The sequence below is a fragment of the Saimiri boliviensis genome, chromosome 11, assembly GCF_048565385.1.
Source record: "Saimiri boliviensis isolate mSaiBol1 chromosome 11, mSaiBol1.pri, whole genome shotgun sequence".
In the NCBI taxonomy this organism is placed as follows: Eukaryota; Metazoa; Chordata; class Mammalia; order Primates; family Cebidae; genus Saimiri; species Saimiri boliviensis.
This window is the reverse complement of record NC_133459.1, coordinates 112,400,577-112,423,887: the sequence shown is the minus strand read 5'-3', so window position 1 is coordinate 112,423,887 and position 23,311 is coordinate 112,400,577. Positions and strand designations below refer to the sequence as shown.

General features: G+C 32.2%; 1 protein-coding gene across 1 annotated transcript in view; it reads right to left on the bottom strand.

Annotated features, from left to right (window-relative positions):
- DPYD (dihydropyrimidine dehydrogenase) overlaps window positions 1-23,311 on the bottom strand; it is an 856,217-nt gene that overhangs the window by 634,437 nt on the left and 198,469 nt on the right. Inside the window, exon 5 of the mRNA XM_039460876.2 lies at window positions 8,493-8,654. Coding sequence (XP_039316810.1) covers window positions 8,493-8,654 — 162 coding nt within the window. The remainder of the gene's footprint in view (window positions 1-8,492; window positions 8,655-23,311) is intronic.

The following is a 23,311-nucleotide window of genomic DNA, read 5'->3' as shown; positions in this document are numbered from 1 at the left end:
TAATGTAAAAAAGAATAACAGCAAATAATTTTAACCAAGAAATTTTGGTAAATTTCAAAGTTATTGCCCCCCAAATCACTGCAGATTATTTTTAAGCTCTGGATATTAAGATATGGTTTTAAAACAAACTAAATTTTTTTTTGTGATGAAAATCATCTAGCCATTCATCCAGTCCCACAGTTCTATTATAAATCATTATGTCAGTAAGGGATATTTTTAATAGATTTCTGAAGATTTTTGGAGAATAATGTCAGATATTTAGTGAAATCTATCAAGACATTATTCTTTTCTATAAATCACTGCATTAAGACTAAAAGGAGAGACACAAATCAAGTCTTGAAAGATGTTACTTGTATTTGCATTCTGATAGACACATTTTACTAGCATAAAAAAATTATTATTATTTTTAAATTTATTATATTTTAAGTTCTGGGGTACATGTGTAGATCATGCAGGTTTCCTACATAGGCATACACGTGCCATGGTGGTCGTTTGCTGCATCCATCACCTGGTCATCTACATTACATATATTAGTGCTTAATGCATATTTTTCATCTATATCTTATTCCCTCAGAAATAATTCACCTTTGTGTTTGTGGATTGAGTGTGGGTGAAAAACGTTCACAAATAATTGATGGTACTATTTTAAATAGCAGTAGTATAAAGAAATCTCATTTAAAGTGTTAAAACTTTGGGATAATAGACCAAGTGTGATATATCATTAACAACTATAGTCTAATCTATATCCTATTTATAAATGACCTACCTACAAAAAGTATTAGCTATAAATATGAGTAACTTTCATTATCATGATCATTTATCTTAGTTTTAGATTACAAAATGAAATGACAGATTTTATTGATCAGTTTGTCAAACTGTATCGTAATTGTGCTGGGTTTATTCCTAAATTTACTTGTATACCAGCTTTCCCAAAATCACACTTAGGCATTCCAAAATGCAGGTAAACACTTAAGGCTTCAAGGTCCTTCGTCACATAGACCGTTTTTTTTTTTGAGACAGTCTCACTCAGTCGCCAGGCTGGAGTGCAGTGGTGTGATCTCGGCTCACTGCAAGCCCCACCTCCCGGGCTTAAGTGATTTTCCTGCCTCAGCCTCCTGAGTACCTGGGACTACAGGTATGCGTCACCATGTCTGGCTAATTTTTGTATTTTCAGTAGAGACAGGGTTTCATATCGTTGGCTAGGATGGAATCAAACTACTGACCTTATGATCCACCCACCTCAGCCTCCCAAAGTGCTGAGATTACAGGCATGAGCCACTGTGCCCAGCCCACACAGACCCCTTCTAAGGCCCTGTATTTAATTTTTTCAGTAGTGCTTTAATGTAATTTCTAAAGTAGAAACCCAGCATTTTGTTATTTGAAGCCCCATAAAACTTAGATTCACTTCTGGTTACAGCATAATACTTCCATTGTCAACAGAAGAAAAGAAACAAAGGAAAATTATTTGGTAAAGTACATAAGCTAAAAAACAAACAAACAAACTCTTAAGCCACATGAGTTGGTCTTACCAACCTATTTCAATGTAGTTGCTTCATATCTAACAGAAAAGCACAAAACATGTGAGGTATGATGACTAGGTATATTTGGCTAGCCTATAAGACGCAACGGACACTGCAGTTGCAGGCCTTACAGCCAGAAAACCAGGGTTTACACTGAGCCTTTGTCTTTGACTAGTAACATTACCTGGGGCAAGTAAGTGTTTGTGAAATAATGAAAATTAAACCACTAGCTGTGTATTCTAGATTTGACTCTCATTAGATGTGAGGTTGTGGAAGTTAACTAATTTCATGGAGTTTCCTGTTACTCATACGTAAAATAGAGATAATAACATCACTTGGAGAGTTATTCTGAGGATTAGTGAAGCCCTAAATAAAATACTTAACATTGTGCAGGACACTGGGAGTTTTTTTAAACATTGACTGTGATTTTTAATCACTTTGATTCTTAGTTTTCTTATGTCTAAAATGGAAAAATCAGTACCTGGTTTGTATGCCCTCAAGGATTGTTTGTCAGCATTTTAGAATGAAATCTTACAAAAATGCACTGAAGCACTATACAAGTATACTGTAACCGCATTTTCCCCCTACTTGATACTTTCCTTTGCACTAAGGTCTAATCACATCCAAAACCAACTGACAAAAATTAGTGAAGACTGGACTATAAGTCCAAGGATGCCAATGTAAACACATATGTCTTATTACATTTACTTCATTATTTCAATTGTTGGCTTTAATTATTTCCTGAGAAACTACAATGTTTCTTAGGACTTGAAGTAAAAAAGCAGTCTACAACACATAGTGCTGATCGATGCCCAATCAATGTTAGTTTGATTAACTGAATCATTACCTAGTGGGCTCTTATTACACTGGGTATTCACATAAGCCAGTATGCCTGGGGTGGTCATAGTTTATGCCAGCTGTATTGGACTGATTATTAATAATGTCCTGATCATTCTCTAACCTATCTCAGTCATTTGATCATCTTACTTATAAAGCAATCAACATAATACACAGCTACACTATTTCCAGGCTCACTTTTCAGTTTATGTACAAATATCTTTTTGATGACTGCTTTTAATTTGGGGCTTCCACTTAATATTTCTGTCTTCACTCTTCTATTTGATAAATGAAATTTAACACAGAAATACATTATTTCAGAGCAGACCTGCAATACTCTATTGTTCATCAGAATACATATTTCTATATTCTCATCAAATATACTTGTAGAATACAAAGTTTAAGAATTTTAGTGACTTCCATATCCAAGGTGAAGATAGGGTAGAAGTAATATTTGCTCTATTAAAACAATCATTTACTAATCTGAGTGAACAAGTTCTTTCTCCGTTCCCAATTCTTCAAAACTATTTATCATGTTTAAGGAAAACATAAATGTTGATGTAATTTAAATAATTATTCAATTTTCTTCAATGCAGTCTCATGACATCTGCCATTTTTAATTGTATTAGTGTATATTTACTGAACTAATTTAACTTGAATTGTGTCTACCCTTAACAAAATATAGAAATAAATATTTACAGACCCTTGGAATATATAGTATGTTATTTCTTTAGCCCTTAAGACAATATCCCCTCTTCATGTTACTAAGGCACAAGAATAGTTAAAAAAAAAAAAATCAGAAAATGGTAGTTCAAAAATAAAACACCACATCAGATATAAAAATATAAACTCTAGCAATTAATACAGTTTGTATTAGTGAATGTATACATGAAGAGATCAATGTAAAAAATAATGAGATGATTTATAACTGACTAGGGGTTGGGAGGATAGAGGAGGGATAACATTAGGAGAAATACCTAATGTAGATGATGGGGTGATGGATGCAGCAAACCACCATGGCACATGTATACCTACATAACAAACCTGCAGGTTTTACACATCTACCTCAGATCTTAAAGCATAATAAAAAAAAGAACTTTCAATCCTGCCAAAAAAAAAAAAAAAAAGACAAATTCATATACACTATCTTACTATATAAAGTCAGAGGTATTACATCACAATATATACTACACAATGTGCAAGGAATATTTTTGTAAAAGATGAGGAAGACAGATAGCCAATAAACAGATGAGAAAGTTTCTAAACTTCAACACTCATTTAAGAATTACACATTATTTCTACAACTATTTCTTAGGAAATATAACACATAGGCAAGATTCATCATTTAATCAGAGTGCTTGACTTGAGAAGGGAATATGATGGACTTTAAAGTTTTATCTGTAATATATGTTCAATCTGAAGCAAATAAAACAAAATACATTTTATCAATTATATAAAAAATCTTCAATTTTTTATTTTTAATTATTATAAATACATATTAGTTGCATAAATATGATGAATATATATTATTCATATATATGTTGTAAATAGTGTATGGTGTACACATGATATTTTGATAAGACACATGCAATGTGTAATGAGCAAGTCAGGGTAAGTGGGATATCCAACACCTCCAGCATTTGTCATTTTTTAGTGTTAATGAAAAATCCAATTCAATTCCAAATAGTTAATGGGTACAAAAATACAGTTAGATAGAACAAGATCTACTGTTCAGTAGCACAAGAGTGTAACTGTAGTTAATCATTTACTGTATATTTCAAAGTAATTATTGCATTATGACAAATAGTATATGCTGATACAAGAACTGATTAAGTCAAATGAGAGGTGATAGTTTAGAAACCTGCTGAAAGACAAAACTTAAAGTAAAATTTAAAAAACAATAAAGTATTTTAAAAAAGAAAAATCTAAAGATAACTTTTTTCTGAATGAGTCACCTGATTTCATCTAGAATTGCATGTCAATTTCATTCCCGTTTTTTGGCTTAAAACAACAGAAATTTCTTTCATTTTTTAAGATTTCAATAGTTTTGGGGAACAGGTGATTTTTGTTACACTGATAAGTTCTTCAGTAATGATTTCTGAGATTTTGGTGCACCCATCACACAAATAGTGTACACTGTACCCAATGTGTAGTCTCTTATCCCTCATCCTCCCATCACCATTCCCCTTCCCCCTAAGTCCACAAAGCCTATTGCATCATTCTTACGCTTTTGTGTCCTCACAGTTTAGCTCCTACTTATGAGTGAGAACATGCAATGTTTGGTTTTCCATTCTCGAGTTACTATACTTAGAAAAATGGTCTCCAGCACCATCTAGCTTGTGGCAAATGCCATTATTTCGTTCCTTTTTATGGCTGAGTCGTATTCTATGGTATATATGCTCTGTGTGTGTGTGTGTGTGTGTGTGTGTGTGTGTGTGTGTGTACATACATTTTCATTATCCATTCATTGAATGATGGACTGCTGCGTATTTCGAAGGGTTTCATATTTTTGCAATTGCAAATTGTGCCGCTATAAACATGTGTGTTCAAGTGTCTTTTTCATACAATGACTGCTTTTCCTCTGAGTAGATATCAGCAGTGGGATTGCGGTAGATTAACTTTTAGTTCTTTAATAAATCTCCACACTGTTTTCCATAGTGGTTATACTAGTTTACATTCCCACTAGCAGTGTAGAAGTGTTCCATTTTCACCACATCCACACCAAAATCTTTGATTTTTAAATTATGAACTGCTCTTGCAGGAGTAAGGTGGTATTACATTCTAGTTTTGATTTGCATTTCCATGATGTTTAGTGATGGTGAGAATTTTTTCACATTTTTTGGTGGCCATCGGTCTATCTTCTTTTGAGAACTGTTTATCTGTGTCCTTAGCCTACTTTCTAGTGGGAATTTTTTCTTGCTGATCTGTTTGAGTTTCTTGTAGATTCTAGATATTAGTAATATAAAAGTATAAAATATAAATATAAAAGTAAAGTGCTAAGAGGTATATACCATAAAATGGTATATTTCACAAGTATTAAAAAAGTCTAAAATGGTTTTATAAAATAAATTCTACATTTAGATACCAATATCATAATCCAGTATATTCCTAAAAATTCAAAATTGAGGTGGTAATTTTAATTATAAATTTTCCAGCTCTAATTCATTTTGACACACAAATTTTATAAGATTGGAATTTTAGTTTTAACATTTCTAAATTGCCTCCATAACTTTTTAATTAGTAGAAGAGAACTGATTTGATATGCAGCTAATTTTCTACATAAAATCATTTTTTTTTCCAAAATTTAGGCAATGGGTAGAAAGATGCATTCTCATTTCTTTCTCCTTTTGCAACAATTCATTAATTAAATTTCAGAAGCAATGAGAGTCTAGATGGTCTATTAAATGTAATTTATATATGTTTCCTTAAAAATTCCAATAAACACACAAATAATTTTTGAAACAAAATTTTCAAGAGTTATATTTGTATAGAGAAATTTAAAAACCATCATGAGATTGATAAAATTGATATTAAACTATTATCTCCAAGTTATTTTATTGAAACAATGTTATGACAGAATTACAATATTACTAGGGGAAAAAATGCCTTCTAGAGTGAGTCACAATCAACCTCGTAGCCTGTTTATGGCATGAACATACCAGTGTGTGAAGCAAGATCACTTTTTCACACTGCAGATGTAGAAACAGCAAATGGATGAATAGTAATGATAACACAGTACCCACCCCCAACTCTGCCAAAAAAAAAAAAAAAAAAAGCAGCTGGCCTTCTGATGATTCTACAGCAGGCTATGAATCATGTGATTTATTCCTTTTCTGTTATGGTCATTCCAGATCACATGCTCATGTTCAAATGGAGAAGAATAAGGTATGTACCTAACCAATAATGGCAGACTACTGCGTTGATATTTTTAAAAATCACTTATAATTCACAGGAAAATCAATTTAGAAAAATACCACACTATTTTAATCTTCTTTCCTAACCTTTGCTTAATTTAGTTGAAAAAATAGGTTTGCATTTCTTTAAAGGTCAAAAATCATTGTTTTATCAAACAATCAAAACATAAAATTATTTGCATCATGTTGAACTTCAACTTAAATACTCATGTCAAAAGTTTAGTAATTTGAAGAACAGTAACATTTTGCACTTTATACTTTTTTTCCTTGAATATCAGTGAAAAAAAAAGTTACTCATTTTTTTTTTTTAATCTTCCTAAGAACTTTGATAGTTGGATAAACTGAAGTAAACGACACACTGACCTAGGGAATAAGGGACTTTCTAAAACCAGGTACCCTAACCAGCCAACCCCCACAAAAGACGACAAAAAGCTTTTCTAAGTAGTTCCCACAGGGACATTTTTTATTCGTAATTTGATATTGAAATCATACTTACACAAAGTATAATAGGAATGGAATAGGCAGATATATTCCCATTCTATATCCTTGATTCATTTAAAATGCATTTATTGCAGTCCTAATCTATGCGTAACCCATCATTAGGTGATACTTATAGCAAAACCTAAGTGTGACCACTCTCAAATTTTAGTGAGTTTCTAATGATTTCTGTACTGAGAGCACATGTGATGCTCTGTCTTAAACAGACTCTGCTCTGGGAATGAGTGGTAGAACCAAGTAAGAGTTCCCAGATGAATAGTGTTCCCAGAGAATAGAATTAAAACCATGTGAGAGTTTCCAGAGGAATTATGTGTTTCTTTCTCTCTTTGTCTCTCTCTCTCTCTCTCTCTCTCTCTCTCTCTCTCTCTGCTCTCTCCTCTCTCTCTCTTTCTCTCTCTCTCTCTCACACACACACCTCTCATCAGATCACTGACAGACATATCATTTTAATCCATTTGTTTTAAAATGTTGTGTTAGTTGATATACATAGTATGTGACCTTTCACTTACTGCATTCTGTGAAAGCTTGCCCCAGTTTAATGAAGAGGCAATGGGTCCCCAAAGAAAGATGAGGAGGAATTCAAGTGAATCTTCTCCATCAACTAAGGATTTTCACAGGTTGTAAAGATCATACTTTGTAGTGGTCAGGTAAGCCTAACGCAATTTTGAATTTGGTAAGAAACGAAATTAAATCCCAGAATTTATTGCAACAATTCACCACCTCAAATTGTTTCTATTTTCTTATTCCCAGGAGCTCTTCTTTAGAATTAACCTGTCAGAAAGCAGGAAGGGAATAACCCTGATTTATTACTAAAAGCAAAGCGAGACTTAAGCTAGAGGAATATTGTGGGAAGGGTCCTAAAATGAAAGAACATGTGTGTTTACGTTGACAAAACCAGATCAGTAAGTCATTAACTAAAAATCTAGTGTTGGCAGGCATTTAATTTGACCTTCTAGACAACTAGTTCCCAAATATTTTAAAATATTGCTATATCTCCTTCATATAAGCTGATCATTTAAATGATACATGGGAATTAACCTGCTTGTTGACTCCAAATAGTAGACCTCAGAGAGACCAAGAGTGTCTGGAAAACCAGAGTCCTTTACAAATGATTCATTAAAGAGAAAGCCAGGATCAAAGTCTATGGGATAAATAGTAAAAAGTGCTTTCATTTTATTTCATTATGCATTTTTATGCAAATAACAGACTTGATTCCAAACTATAAGTTCACCATATTTAATGACATTCTTAATGTTGTTAAATAGCATTACTCAGTTTCAGGGTTTTTGAAAATTCTCTAACCTTTATTACTCAAAGAATATAACAAAATATGCTGTATTTCAAGCTCTAAAGATTAAAGAGAGTTTCAGAGAAAGGAGTTCGTTAAGGAATATAGCCTTATCATCAGAGGGTCTCCTTGTCATATGTCAATATAAAGTTAATGAATAAGTTCTATTTTCAGATCATCTAATTTATATAATTTCATTCAAAGTATTTTAATAACCTGCTGGGACTGCAACTAATTTGACATATGGTTTTAGAAACTTCATTTTTGTAGCCAAGCTGCTGAATAAAAATACAAGTTTGTTGTACAAAACATACTTGAGCTGTGTGTCACACTAAAAATGTTGGGTATCAACACAGCATCAAGGATTAAAGTTAATTTAAGGTATCTGTGCATGGTGATGGTAGTGGGGGGAAGAAATGTGTATATAATACATACCTCAGTAGCAAATTGCTGCAATCCACCAATATTAATGGGTCCCTCTTCAGTGGCATGTAAATTGCATCCACCTACACAAAGATCAGATGTTGGACATACCATTCCACAAGTCAGACCAAGTGGGTTGTCAGAAAAAATCATCTTAGCAGCTCCATAATAGTTCTGCAAAATTAATACAAAATAAAATTTTACTACATAAAAATACACTTTAAACATCCAAATTATGACAAACATATTATTGTCCACTAGGTAATTAGATTGAAGATAATGATGTATATAAGATGCATAGGTTTCAATACTACTATCAGGAACCATCAATTAAAACTTAGCAGAGAATTTGACACATAGGAATAGTCAATGCATAGTATATTGATAAATGAATAACTACCCACTTTAGAAAACTGAAGTTTAAAATATAAATGTTCTGTAAATAGTTTTCATTTACAAGCCATCTAACTACATCTTGTCACAAATTGTTTCATTTTTTAACACATGTAAGTTAGATAGCATTGTTTGAAAAGACCCGCAACCTAAAAGTTAAAACAACAACAAAAAGGTTGTACTCAGGTTATCCTCCATTTAATTAAATTAAAAGCAGCCAGAGCTCTCATTATTTTTGGAACACAATTTGGTCATAAATTGGAACACCATATCATTATTTCCTGAAGAAATAATAAATGATAAGCGAAATATCTGGGAAAATTTTTCCTCTAATCAAAAGTAAGAACTGCATCTGACCAGTACTCCTGAAAAAAATACATCAAAAATACGAAAGTCTGACAAATTTTAATAGTCTAGAGAAGCCCAAATACACATGATAAATAAATGTATTGTGGTCATTTTGATGATATCCTGGAACAAAAAAATGTAAAAATTAAGAAAATCTGAATAAACTACAGACTTTAGTTAATAATAACATACCAATATTATTTCATTAATTGCAACAAATGTACCATACTAATGTAGAGTGTTAATAATAGGGGTAATTATGTGTGTATATGGGAACTCTGCACTACTGTCACAATTTTTCTGTAAATCTAAAACTTCTCTAAAATACATTTTAAGGATGGAGTTGATAGAATACACGCAACAATACAAACAATGCATTTATTTTTCCTTTGGCTTTTATTTATAATAATTTTAAGGTCATTGAAAGTATACACACTGCTTCCATGAAAAGCCTCAGACGTAAGTACAAGTTCCAGTTGATTACTGAATACTGACAAAAAAAAAATGACATTAACTATTTATTGACTCTTTTATATACTCTAAGCACTTTAAAAGACTTTTATTTACTATTATCACAAATTATTTTATTTACTCTTACCATCCCTCACTAAACAGGATGTCCATTACTCAATCAAAAATTCCTAGACACAAGAAGATACAGGACCAAATGCCTGATAATAATAAGAAAACAATAACTAAAAGAAGCAAATACCTATGTGATCCAAAAATCTGAGTCAGAAAAAAAAGACTTTTAAAAATAATCTTAATAAAAAATCAGAAAAAGAAAAAAAATAGGATCAGAATACTGGAATCTGTTTAAAAAGAATCAAACTGATATTTTAGAAATAAATAAACATTTTAAAATAAAAGCTAGTGCATAGCTTTCACAGCATTCATGGTGTTTTTACAGTATTTGTCTTGTCAGTGCTCTTCTTCAGTAAAGAACAGTTACATCTGCCACATAAGAATGGTTCTTATACATATATTTTCCTAATATATAGTAAGAATGTGGTATGAAATTCAATTCACAAGTAATAAGCCTAAAATACAAAGGGCAAATAATTAGCAAAGGATCATAAAGCAGGTAAGTAGCAGAAATAAGATTCATACTAAAGCATACTGTCTAAGACTCAATAAATTACACAATCTAGTTACAGTGGTCTTATTTAGCTACAGTTGATATCTCATAAACACACACCACATGCATACACACACAAAAGTTCTATTCAATATAAGCTGCAGGACATATAGCTAGCCCATTAGATTCATTACACTTTATATTTAATGAGTTTTTATTACATAGTTCTTTTAGCTGTGGTCTTTTCATCAGTTCAATGAAAAGTTATAATAAGTTAAAAATCTATTTCTTTTAATTAAGAGATTAGGATTTGTTTCTCCCTCCAAATTGGATCAGATTTACCACTGTGTTTGTCAGAGTCTTTGGTAGTATCTCTAAAACAGGTTAATAATAAATCATTAAGCTGGCAAAAGTATAATATTCAAAAGTCAACATAGAAGTATCTTACACATAGAGAAGAAAAATGTGTGAAAGATTATATTCACTTCATTAATAAATAAAGAATAGACAGTAAAATCTGAGTCAAGGGCATTTGAGGCTGCCATGGCTTAACTGGCAAATTCTATGAAACATTTAAATAATAGCTTATGCCAATTTTTCACAAATACTTCTAGAACATACAAGAGGAATTTATCTCAGGAATGCAAGGCTGGTTTATAATAAAATATAAGATATCAGTAGAATAAAAGACAAAAAAATCACACAATCATATTAAAAGATGCAGAAAAGGCACTTGACAAATTCAATATCCAACATGACAAAAGCTCTGAAAAAACCACAAATAGAAAGAAATGTCATCACTTTAATAAAATGCCTCTACAAAAACCCACAGTTAGCATCTCATTTTATAGTGAAACTGAATGCTTTCCTCCAAGATCAGGACAAAAATGTTCACCGTATTAGTCACGGAGTCAAAGTTCTCCAGAGACACAGAACTAATAGGGTGTGTGTGTGTGTTTGTGTGTGTGTATGTGTGTGCATGTGTGTGTGTGTGAGTGTGTGTGCTTGTGTATGTATACATGTGTGCATATATATATATATATATATATGAAATTTATTATAGGAAATGGGTACACAATTAGAAACCTGCAAATTTCCAAGATCTGCAATTTGAGTCGGCCAGCTGGAGGCACAGAAGAGCCAAAGTTTTAGTTCAAGTCTGAGTTGGAAGGCCTGAGAACCATTTAAGTTTTAGTTTCAGTTGTAGTCCAAAAATAGAGGAGAAAGCCAATGTTTCACTTCAAAGGTAGTCAGACAGGAAGAATTCTGTATTACTCAGCGTAAGGCTAGCCTTTTTGTTTTATTCAGTCCTTTAACTGATTACATGAGGCTCACCCACATCAGGGAGAGCTATCTGCTTTACTAACTTACTGATTTAAATGTCAATTTCATTAGAAAACACTCTCACAGAAACATCCAGAATAATATTTAACCAAATACTTTGGCACACAAAGGTTCAATCAATTGGACACATAAAATCAGCCATCACACTGAATTACAACTTCTATTCAACACAGTATTTGAAATTTTTACTAGATAATTAGGCATGAAAGGAAAGGGGAAGGGACAGAAGGGGAAGGTAAAGAGAGAAGGGGAGACACACACACACACACACACACACACACACACACACACACACACACAGATAGATAGAGAGAGAGAGAGAGAGAGAGAGAGAGAGAGAGAGAGAGATTATCCAGATCGGAAATTTTAAAAAAAAAAATTCTATTTCCATGGAAAATGATCTTCTAAATACAAAATCCTCAGTAATCCACTAAAATACTATGAGAAGTAATGAGTACAGCAAACTTATAGGACACAAGATTAAAATACAAATTAGTTGTATTTCAGTATGTTAGTAATGAAGAAACCAAAAATAAAATCCAGAAGAATTCCATTTATAACAGCAATAAAAAAATTAATTATTCAGAACTATGTATCTTAAAAACTATAAAAAGTATCAAATTTATACTCTGAAAACTATAGAAAATCATTGAAAGGAACTAAATAAGACCTAAATAAATGAAAAATACATCCCATGATCATGGGACAAAAGACTAATTATTGGGATGGCGATACTAACCAAATTTATGTAAAATTTCAATAAAATGTCTACTAAAATCCCAGCTAATTTGAAAAAATTGACAAGCTGATCCTAAAATCCATATGAAAATCCAAAGGATGCAGAATAGCTAAAATAAAGAAATAGAATGAATACAGAGGACTAACACTTCCTGATTTCAAAAGTTAGTACAAAGCTACCATAACCAAGGTAGTATGGTAGTCATATGAGGATAAACATGTAGATCAATGTGATAGAAATGTGATTCCAGATAAAAGCCTTGACATTTATGTTCAATTAACTTTTGAAAAGGATTCTAAGACAATTCAATGGGAAAGACTATTCATTTCAATAGATGGTGCTGGAATATCTGAATATCCACATGCAAAAGACTGAAGTTTGACCCTATCTCACACCAAACACAAAAATGAACTAAAAGTAGACCCCTAGATCTGGGGGTCTGAGAGGGAGTGGACAATGACTGCTAATAAGTTTACAGTTTCTTTTAGGGGTGATAATATGGTTCTCAAATTGATTATGGTGATGGTTGAAACTGCAAATGTACTGGACATCAGCAAATGACATGTCAAGTTCACTTACATGAGCAAATATATGGGAAGTGAATATATCTCATAAAAGCTGTTATGTTTTAAAGCATGCATTTGAAGAAGTGGGAATTATATACTCAATTTAATAAATAAATAATTGCATAAAAGAGCTAGATTATATATAAAACTGGGCAATGACCTGTAGGGCAATAAAACATAACTTTTGGAGTAATTTTTCTTCTGAACAGAAATTACATCTCTACTTGACACAAATCTAGTTAACACATACATTCATAGCCTAAAATTTTAACTAAGAATAAATAGCAAAGTGAGTCAATGGTTCTTTCTCCCGGAAAACTAAATAGTACTTAGTTTTTCCCTTGTAATAAAAAGACACAGTCATCTCCTTGGCCTTACTTTCTGGTTTTGGATAACTTTACTTAATAATAATGAACACGAGCAATTACTAACTTAGAATTAATCAGTCTATTCCTAAGCAAACATACTTAGTTCCTGCTGAACCCTACTGATCTCCTCATTTAGCATATCCAACTGAGCAGGTCATCACTGTGAGAAATCATCTCAAAGCCACTGTCAGTTTTCTTTCCTCCTCTTACATGACATCGCAGAAACATTTGACATGATTGATTAACAAATATTTGTTGACTGACTCCATGATTCAAAACTCCTATTGTGTAATTAGAAGTATCCTTGTAACATATAAACAGTAACATGCAAATAATGTGATCTGCAATTGTTAGAAAACTTTAAGGATATTTGGGGTAAAAAAAAAAAAAAAAAGCACAGAAAAAATATAATCCAATTAAACACTTAAAGTATCTTTCCACAAGAATATTGATTGTTTCATGAGCCCCAAATTGGTTTCAAGATTGCACATAAAATGATATCGCAAGAACAGAAAGAGACACATTTCAATAATTGCAACAAATAATATATTTAAAATAATACTTACGACCCATTATTTTTCTACAGCTGTCAAATGACAAGTGCCTGATCTACTACTGTCATGAAATTGTATAATAATTCTTTAATACTCTCGTGGCTCTAGGCATGACCCTTTCACCAAAACAAATTGTGTAGAAGATTAAAAATTGTTTTAATAGGCCGGGCGCGGTGGCTCAAGCCTGTAATCCCAGCACTTTGGGAGGCCGAGGCGGGTGGATCACGAGGTCGAGAGGTCGAGACCATCCTGGTCAACATGGTGAAACCCCGTCTCTACTAAAAATACAAAAAATTAGCTGGGCATGGTGGCTCGTGCCTGTAATCCCAGCTACTCAGGAGGCTGAGGCAGGAGAATTGCCTGAACCCAGGAGGCGGAGGTTGCGGTGAGCCGAGATCGCGCCATTGCACTCCAGCCTGGGTAACAAGAGCGAAACTCTGTCTCAAAAAAAAAAAAAAAAAAAAAATTGTTTTAAGTTAGTAAGGATTTATTGAATGTCTTCTAAATATAAAGCATTATGTGTATTTAAAAAAACAAACAAACAAACAAGGATATGATTCCTGATACTTTAGCATCAGAGTAAGAAGTCATTTCAGGTTAAGACATCCAGCATCAGCTTTAAATGGGTGACACTCAAAATAATTCTGGGTGTGACAAGACTAAGATAAGAGAGAATGATAGCCACATCATTGTGGATTGATACGAGTAAATATTCAAGAAAGTTCAGAATAGGGCTTGGTATAATGACTTCGCAATTTGGCTGAGGTAATTCATTCACCAGAGAAAGATTATTAGAAGATATATTTGAAAAATGTGTATGAACCAAATTATGGAGGATTCTGACTGGCAAGCTGAGGAATTAGTATTTAATTAAAGCTTTTTCAATAGAAGGGTCCCAGTATTAAGAAATTAACTGAGAAAATTATTGAATAGATGATGTGAAAATTCTTGGAAGGGAAGGGGAAAGGCAGGGAGCCTAAGAGAGGTTACACAATGATGCCTGGAAAGAGGAAAGCATGGTCATGTACCATAGAATAAAGAATGATTTTGAAAATGGGTTGAACCAACATTAAGCAATGATTCAGAAGTCACCTTTGCAACCTACCTATTACAAATAACTTTGAAAAAATGGTAGGTAACTCCATTGTTTAGGGATCTTAGTACTCACAACCAAAGACACTCAGAAAGCTATTAGAAGGGGAATACCTCAACTCTTCCCACAGAGAACGTCAAGATCAATATCAATTTTTTCTCTCATAGTAAGTGGGAAGACTTGTTGAGTCCTCCTTCTACACAAGAGGTTTGATTTCTATTCTGTGAGCTCTTCATTCTTTTTAAAAGTAAAGGCAAGAAAATTTAAATTTAGAAGGGTACTTTATAGACACCCTAGCAGTCTCCTTCTAGAAAATACACACTACTTCAACTGGTTCATGTTATTCAGTCACAAGCATTTCACTGTTCCATCATGTGAAGAAAAAATGTACAGGGCTATGTCAGGAGAGACACAAAATACATATCAGATTTTTTTGTACATAGAGATATTTTGTGTACAAAACATTAGGACTTTCAATCCTTCTTTTAACAAAAATCTAAAAACAAAATAATATTTGAAATGTTTGTTGTTTTTAAATCAACACAAAAATATAGGCATTAAATGTTCTTTGGCCCATTAATTTACCCACAATTTGCAGGTACTGAATTTTCTATTAGTCCTCGAAGTTTTTAAAGCATGTTCCTAGGCACATGTGCCATTTAGGTGAGTTAATTTTAAAATAATTTTAACTTCTATGTTTTGCTTTTTATTTTAAAATTACAGCATGAAACTGCATTAGTGTCATTCCTCCACAATTTAATGATTTTTAAAGTCATTATCAAGAACTGGAAAACTCACAAGCCGCTATCCTGTCATATGGTATAACTAATTTAACAAACAGTCCTATCATATTCAAGTCTTCATATCACTACAAGATTATCAATACAGCTGGTGGATTTATTTTAAAGTGTTCTTCCTTCTTCCAATGACAGTTTTCACAGATGGAAGCACCCTTCCAAGATAAACTCCAATCTGTTGCATTTTAAAAAATACTTGGGCTAAACTTCAAGAAGTTTGCATGTGTGAGAAGGGTGAATTAACATTCCTTATATTTCTGGCTCAGGCTGTAATGGTGAATGTACTGATGTACATTAATTGAATAGAAAATGTCTCTAGCACCACACACAGAAAGTACATGCACAAAGAACACTCTGTCGAGCTGTCACCATCTCTCAATGAATAACCTGTGGGTCCTCAGATATTTGGCAAATGAGAATGTAGATATATCATGAACAGGACACAGGAAAATTCCTGACATCATCGTACTCATGCTCTTGCAGAAAAAAAATGGAGACAGAAGAATAGGTTTGACTAGGTTTACTCTGAAAACTTATCTTTTCATATATTAGATACAATACATTTTAGATTAGCTTTACACACTATAATTTATTTTTAGAACTATATATTTAGTTCAGTGAACCTCATTTAAGCCTAAACATGTAAAGAAATTAATAATCATTCTTGTAGAAGACAGTTTTTTTTTTATCATGAGACATTAAATTGGAATAAAAACACAGGCATATATAAGTGTGTGTATGTGCACGTGCGCACACACACACACACACACACACATACACACAGGCTTTGAAGTCATCAACTAAATTTGAATTCAGCTTATACCACACACAAGCAATATGGCTGGGGAAATGTCATATCTTCAGCCTGGGTTTCATCACTTGAGACATGAAGATCAAAATTCTTTCTTCGTCAGGCATATTTATATTTTGTACTTTTTAACTTTGCATGGATAAGATGCCTATTCCATTATATACTATAGAATAGATTAAATGAACTTAAGTCCCCACTCTACCCCTTTAGGCTTTTTCTCCCTAAAAAGATTTTCTTAAATACGAATACTATGAGTTTAAGATCATCATATTTACTAAATAAAACTCATGTTAGGAAGTAGAATAAGAAATACAAAAAGAAAGAAGCAGCAAATTATACACAGAAAATCATCAATCCACCAAACCATAAAAATCAATGATATGGGGACATATAAATGGTGGTATAATTTTTATTTAGAACCGATATAAATTTTAAAAGTCACTTCTATTACTCCTATTTTCTGCATCCTAACCTCCCTTTCCTTTTTAATATATTTAAGAATTTACAATTTTCCCCATGAGTCAAAATAACTTAGTCTATGTGTGCACATATATTCATCATTCATCAACTACATGAGAGCGCATTTGATAAGCACTAAATATGAATGAAGAATCAATATTGTTGCCTCTATATTGTTCTAGCTAAATTAAATAAAACTTTCATCTATACCAAAACCCATTCTTTTCATACTTCATATCAGATAACATTTATTTTAAAGACCTTTATCAATATTTCCGCTTTTTTCCAATTGGAAGCATATTGCCAGAATGTACTTCATACAACAGCCTTTTGATGACTGTTTGTAAATATATATTAGCCACAGTCTTATATTTTTATGACGTCTTTTTTGTTTTATTAAGGTCAGAGATCATGACTAATTTATCCCTTCTGCCTGTAATCATGTAGTTAACTACATATATAATACTAGAAACTGAATTACTGATTACTAATTTTCTTCTTCTTCTTTTTTTTTTTTTTTTTTTGACAGAGTCTGGCTCTGTCACTCAGGCTGGAGTGCAATGGCGAGATCTCCGCTCAGTGCAACCTCTTGGGTTCAAGCGAATCTCCTGCCTTCGCCTCCTGAGTAGCTGGGACTGCAGGGATGCACCACCATGCCCAGCTAAATTTTGAATTTTTTAGTAGAGACGGGATTTTGCCATGTTAGCCAAGCTGGTTTTAAACTCCTAACCACAAGAAACCCAGCCACCCTGGCTTCCCAAAGTGGTGGGATTACACATGTGAGTCACTGTGCCTGGCCAACTTATCTTTTAATCCTGAAAATGAACATCTTTATAAAAGGCAAAAATAAGAAAGAGTTTCATAGTTTTTCAATGACCAATTAAAATTAAGTAACACGTATTTTCTAAAATTATAAAAGTATACTTTATCCAGTGAAAATAATTATAAATGCAATAAATTTTATAAGAAATTTAGAGGGTTAAGGTTTTCATTTCCAGTAAGTTATAAAGAAACTTGAAGAGAGAAATAAAAAGATAAAATATTATTTTATTTAGTGTGTAGTAGAGTTTGTATAATTTGCTTCAAAGAGATAGGATACTTTTCTACATCTAAACACTAATACAAATACACTAATACAAATACAAAGGTATTAGAGCTAGTCATCATTAGAGTTTAAAAAAAGCATTAGGCATTGACATAATTCTACAATTTCATCTATTAATATTACATAACTTGCAAGCAAATGAGAATATTTTAGTTCAAGAAATTGAGAGGTTAAGATTATTATTCAAAAAATCTCCCATGTTAATGTTAAATACATATATATTCAAATATATGCATAACTTACATATAAAATGCTGAAGTTTTTTTCATGACTATTTATGCCATGCCAAAAAAATGATTATTTATGCATTAAATCTAGACTGTAATATCACACCATTTGTCCTACACAAAAAGTCAGACTGTTTTGTGAGAGTTTGTTCTTTATTGACAAGAATATGAGTAATTTCTTAATTGAAAGACTGTTCTGATGTGTACTATTATTGTGTGTTATTATATTCTATGGTGGATGTTAAAAGGATTTTCCAAAAGTCTCTAAGTACATTAGTTTAGTCCCATTAATAACTTCAAAAATATAATTAGTATCAATTCTAATAATTTACAATTTTAAATTTTTTTAAAGTAGTTTTGAAAAAAACGAAACCTAAATTTCTTAACATGAACTCTATTACATTATAATTTTCACCCAACACTTAAGATGTTAATAGCGCTTACAAAATTTTGTCATGATAGCAAAGGCTCCAGCCTTTTATATTTTAATGCTAGTTCATAATGTGTATACTTTGTTAATATAGAGAGTATACTGTAATACAAAGGCACACTGGACAGGAAATCTGGACAATTCAGTTATACTATCAAGCAGCTATGTGATCTGACATAAATCACCTAGCTTTGCTGAGTTTCAAATTTCTTTTCTACACAATGAGATGCCTAGTTCAATCACATTTTCTTTTGGTCTGTATTCTGCTACAATGTAGTTTACTCACTAATATTAAAAAATACCCAAACTAGTATCCTATGCGTTTCTTTATACAGATTTCTCTTTCTCTTAATATTGTGAAAGAAAATAGTTGTGATTTCAATTTAATTTAAATAGATCTCTCTTTTGTATCATTAGTGTGCTTTTAAAATAAATTTTATCAAATATTTACAAAAGTATATGTTTAAATTTGTCTATACTATACACAACCACAAACAATATGATGTTACTTCTTTCATATAAAATTGGCTTAAGATGTATAATAAAAATCCTTTCTCATTTATACTAACATGACATTTGGATTTTAAGTTGTTTACATTTCATAACTTATAATTGACTAACATTTGCTTTGAGCTACAGGCTTTTCAAATCTGAACTTCTTCTATTTAAGTAAATATAAATAAAATCAGTGACTATTACACATTATATCAACCGTGATTAAAAGTAAAAATGTAACCTTATGATGTCCCAAATATATATACAGCAAAACAGGAACAAGATAGATTTTACATAATCATTAATGATTCAACAGACAATGTTATATCCATCTATTTTTTTCACACCACAGGTTAATTAAGATGTGACATTTAAAAAATAATACCCCTGTCCTTTGTCTTTAACACTAGTAAATTTAGTATTCTACAATTTGCCAGATTCAAGACTATGAAGTTATTTATTAAAAATAAAGCCTGGATTCTGGAAAATTCAGTTAATAGTTACATTAACTTCAGTAACATTTGTGATAAATGAATTAGTCAAGTTGTGTATACATTTACATTAATAATTAGAAATTAATATTTTATTATAATCTGAACATGGTGCTCAATAATTATTCTGCATAACTCTTTTTCAGTTTACAAAGCTATTTTTGCATGCAGACAAAAAGCTATGACACTTTGAAAATAAATGTAATATCAAGGAGATGCTTTTAGTTAGTAACAAAATTTACTAGACAGCATAGAGATTAAAACAGCTTGTTCCTGTTACACATAGATAGATTGGCAGGACAAAGAATATTTGAAAACAGATCTCAGTAAATATGGAATTAAACAGACAATAAAGGTGACATTAGAATACCAGAGTAATTATGCAAAAAACATATTTGGAACTATTTTAGTCATTTGAGGGAAAAAAATTCTTTTTTTTTTTTTAATTGCATTTTAGGTTTGGGGGTACATGTGAAGAACATGCAAGATTGTTGTATAGGTACACACATGGCAGTGTGGTTTGCTGCCTTCCTTCCCCTCACCTGTATCTGTCATTTCTCCCCATGCTATCTCTTCCCACCTCCCCACCTCTCCGTCCCTCCCCCATTTCCCCCCAACGGACCCCAGCGTGTAGTGCTCCCCTCCCTGTGTCCATGTGTTCTCATTGTTCAAAACCTGCCTATGAGTGGGAACATGCGGTGTTTGATTTTCTGCTCTTGTGTCAGTTTGCTGAGAATGACTTTCTCTCACTTTTTAGACCACAATGAAAACTTAGAACAGGGTCATCTGCTATTGGGAAACTTCTCAGTTTTATTTTATTTCATTTTACTACTGAATTTCAATATATTTTTATTATAAAATGTATGTTCATTAGGAGAAGCAAAATAATATAGATATTTATAAGAAAAACATTAAAAATCTAACTTCACCCTACACCAACCTCAATCAAATGAAGAACTAAAGTTAAATTACTTCCTTTTTTTGTTTATATACAGATTAATCTTTTTCCTATAGTGTCATGCTATTCAAATTACTACATTTGTCCTTTTTCACTTACAATAAATATCCTTTCAGATCAATAAACATAAAATGCAGTTTTAAGAATTGTTTCTTAACATTCTGTAATATAAATACAGCCGAACAGACTGAGCTGACACTAAATTGTAACCAGTGCGTGTTACTTTAAACAATGCTATAATCGCTTTAAATAATATCCTTGTATATGTATCCCTTTACACTGTAACACTTTATTTCTCTAGGTAGAACAAATTAATAAAGCATGCTGGTGAAACAGCATATTTTTTTAAATTCTCAAATATGCACCCACCATATATTTGTTGTTCTTTCCTTCCTGCTAGTCTCCAAGCAGGAAGGAAACTTTCCAAACTTCTTTCCTTCCTGCTAGTAACATAGGAGTTTACTTTTCAACTTCAACAATTTGATAAGAGAAAACTGGTGTCTCATCTTTCCATTTACGTATTACTGACTAATATGCAAGTAGAATTGTAATATGATTAATAGTCACTTATATTACTTGTATAATAATATAATTTTTGTCTATGCCTGCACTGAGTTATCCTTCTCAAATAAATCTTTAGGAACTCTTTGATTAACAAAGTTGTTAATACTTGGCTTGAAACATGTATGGCAAATAATTTTTCAGTTGGTTTCAAGTGAGGTTAGTTTTCATTTTAAAATATATTTTTATAATGCAGGTAGTAAAATTTGTTCTTCTATACTTATAGGTGCTTGTATTTAAAATTATCCTTAAATAAGTATTTTTCATATGTCGAATGTTAGTCCACCTGAAAAGTATTCTAGGAGATAACCTATGAAAGATTCTAAAAGTAAAGTCAAAATTATTCCAGAACTACTTATTGAAGAAGTCATTTATTTCCCACTGAATTGAAATGTCTTCTGCATTATATATCATATACTCATATTTATTTGGTTCTATTTATAGACTCTCATCTGTTTGAGGAATGTATATTTCTGCACCAGTACTACATTGTTTTGATTACAGCAGCTTTGTAGTATCAGTATCTGATAATAATAAATCTTTTTTGTCTTATTTTTTAAAGTTTCCTTCTTCTATATAGCTCTCAAATTACTATGTCAATATTTTCCTACACAAAATTTGGGTTTCTATCAATCTAGACTATCCACTTACTCTTAAATATTTATTGTACTTTTCCAGGGCATATTGAAAACTAGTTATCTGCAATAAATCTTCTAATTAGAAATTAAAACTATAGGAAAATAGCTTTTAAGTCATCTTAAATGTACCCATTCAGGAATAGGCATATCTAAACATTGAAAATGATGAGGCAGCAAATAGATCAGAGAAATCAGTAGGAATCCTTGTAAAGGCATTTGCCAAACCATGTAAACATAGGCTTCTGTTTTAAGGGTCTCAGAGGACATAGGTTTTAGAAGAAAAAGTTCAAGGCCCATCGAAAGTCTGGGTCTAACATAAGACTCAATCATAAAGCTAGGATCGCCTAAGTTCACACCACCAGAAAGAGAAATTAAAATTAATCCTACCTCACTCCCACCTGAAATTGCACAAAAACTTTCCTGTCGTAAACTTGGGTACACAAGAAAAAGAGGGAAAATAATTTCCTTAGCAAATTAAATTTATTTATTTATTTTTTTATTTTTTATTTATTTTTTTTTTTGAGACAGAGTTTTGCTCTTGTTACCCAGGCTGGAGTGCAATGGCGCGATCTCGGCTCACCGCAAACTCCGCCTCCTGGGTTCAGGCAATTCTCCTGCCTCAGCCTCCTGAGTAGCTGGGATTACAGGCAGGTGCCACCATGCCCAGCTAATTTTTTGTATTTTTAGTAGAGATGGGGTTTCACTATGTTGACCGGGATGGTCTCGATCTCTTCACCTCGTGATCCACCCGCCTCGGCCTCCCAAAGTGCTGGGATTACAGGCTTGAGCCACCGCGCCCGGCGCAAATTAAATTTATAATAATACAGTCTTCCAGTGTATTTGTGGCCTGAGTCACACAATCTCGGTGACTTGAAATAAATATCAAATGAGAAATTTAGTTTAAGGTGGTCCCAGAGGACTGGCAGTAAAGCCATTGTCTGAGGGAAGCAAATATAAATCTCTTGTAAAGAAACTTGCATTCTTCACACTTGTCAGAGAATTTCCTCCAATAAGGCATCAACATAAAATAGCAGAGTAATAGAAAAAAAGTCAATGAACATACAAGGGAACATAAAGCACTCAGTGGAGGCAGTAGATAGCACAGGCAGTATAATCAGACTCACAGAGACTTTGAATAGTAAAACTGTCAAAATATAAAAAGCAATTTTTTAAGTTTTAAGAAATAAGAGGCTTGAAAAGATTAATAAAAACCTGGCAGATTATTTTTTAAAAAGCACAATAAACTTAGAAATGAAAGATATAATTGTAGCTCAAAACTCAATGGACCATTTTAACAGTATATTTGAAACCGGTGAAGAAATTATAAGTGAACTTCAAAACAGAATTGAAGAAAATTACCTAGAATGAAACCCACA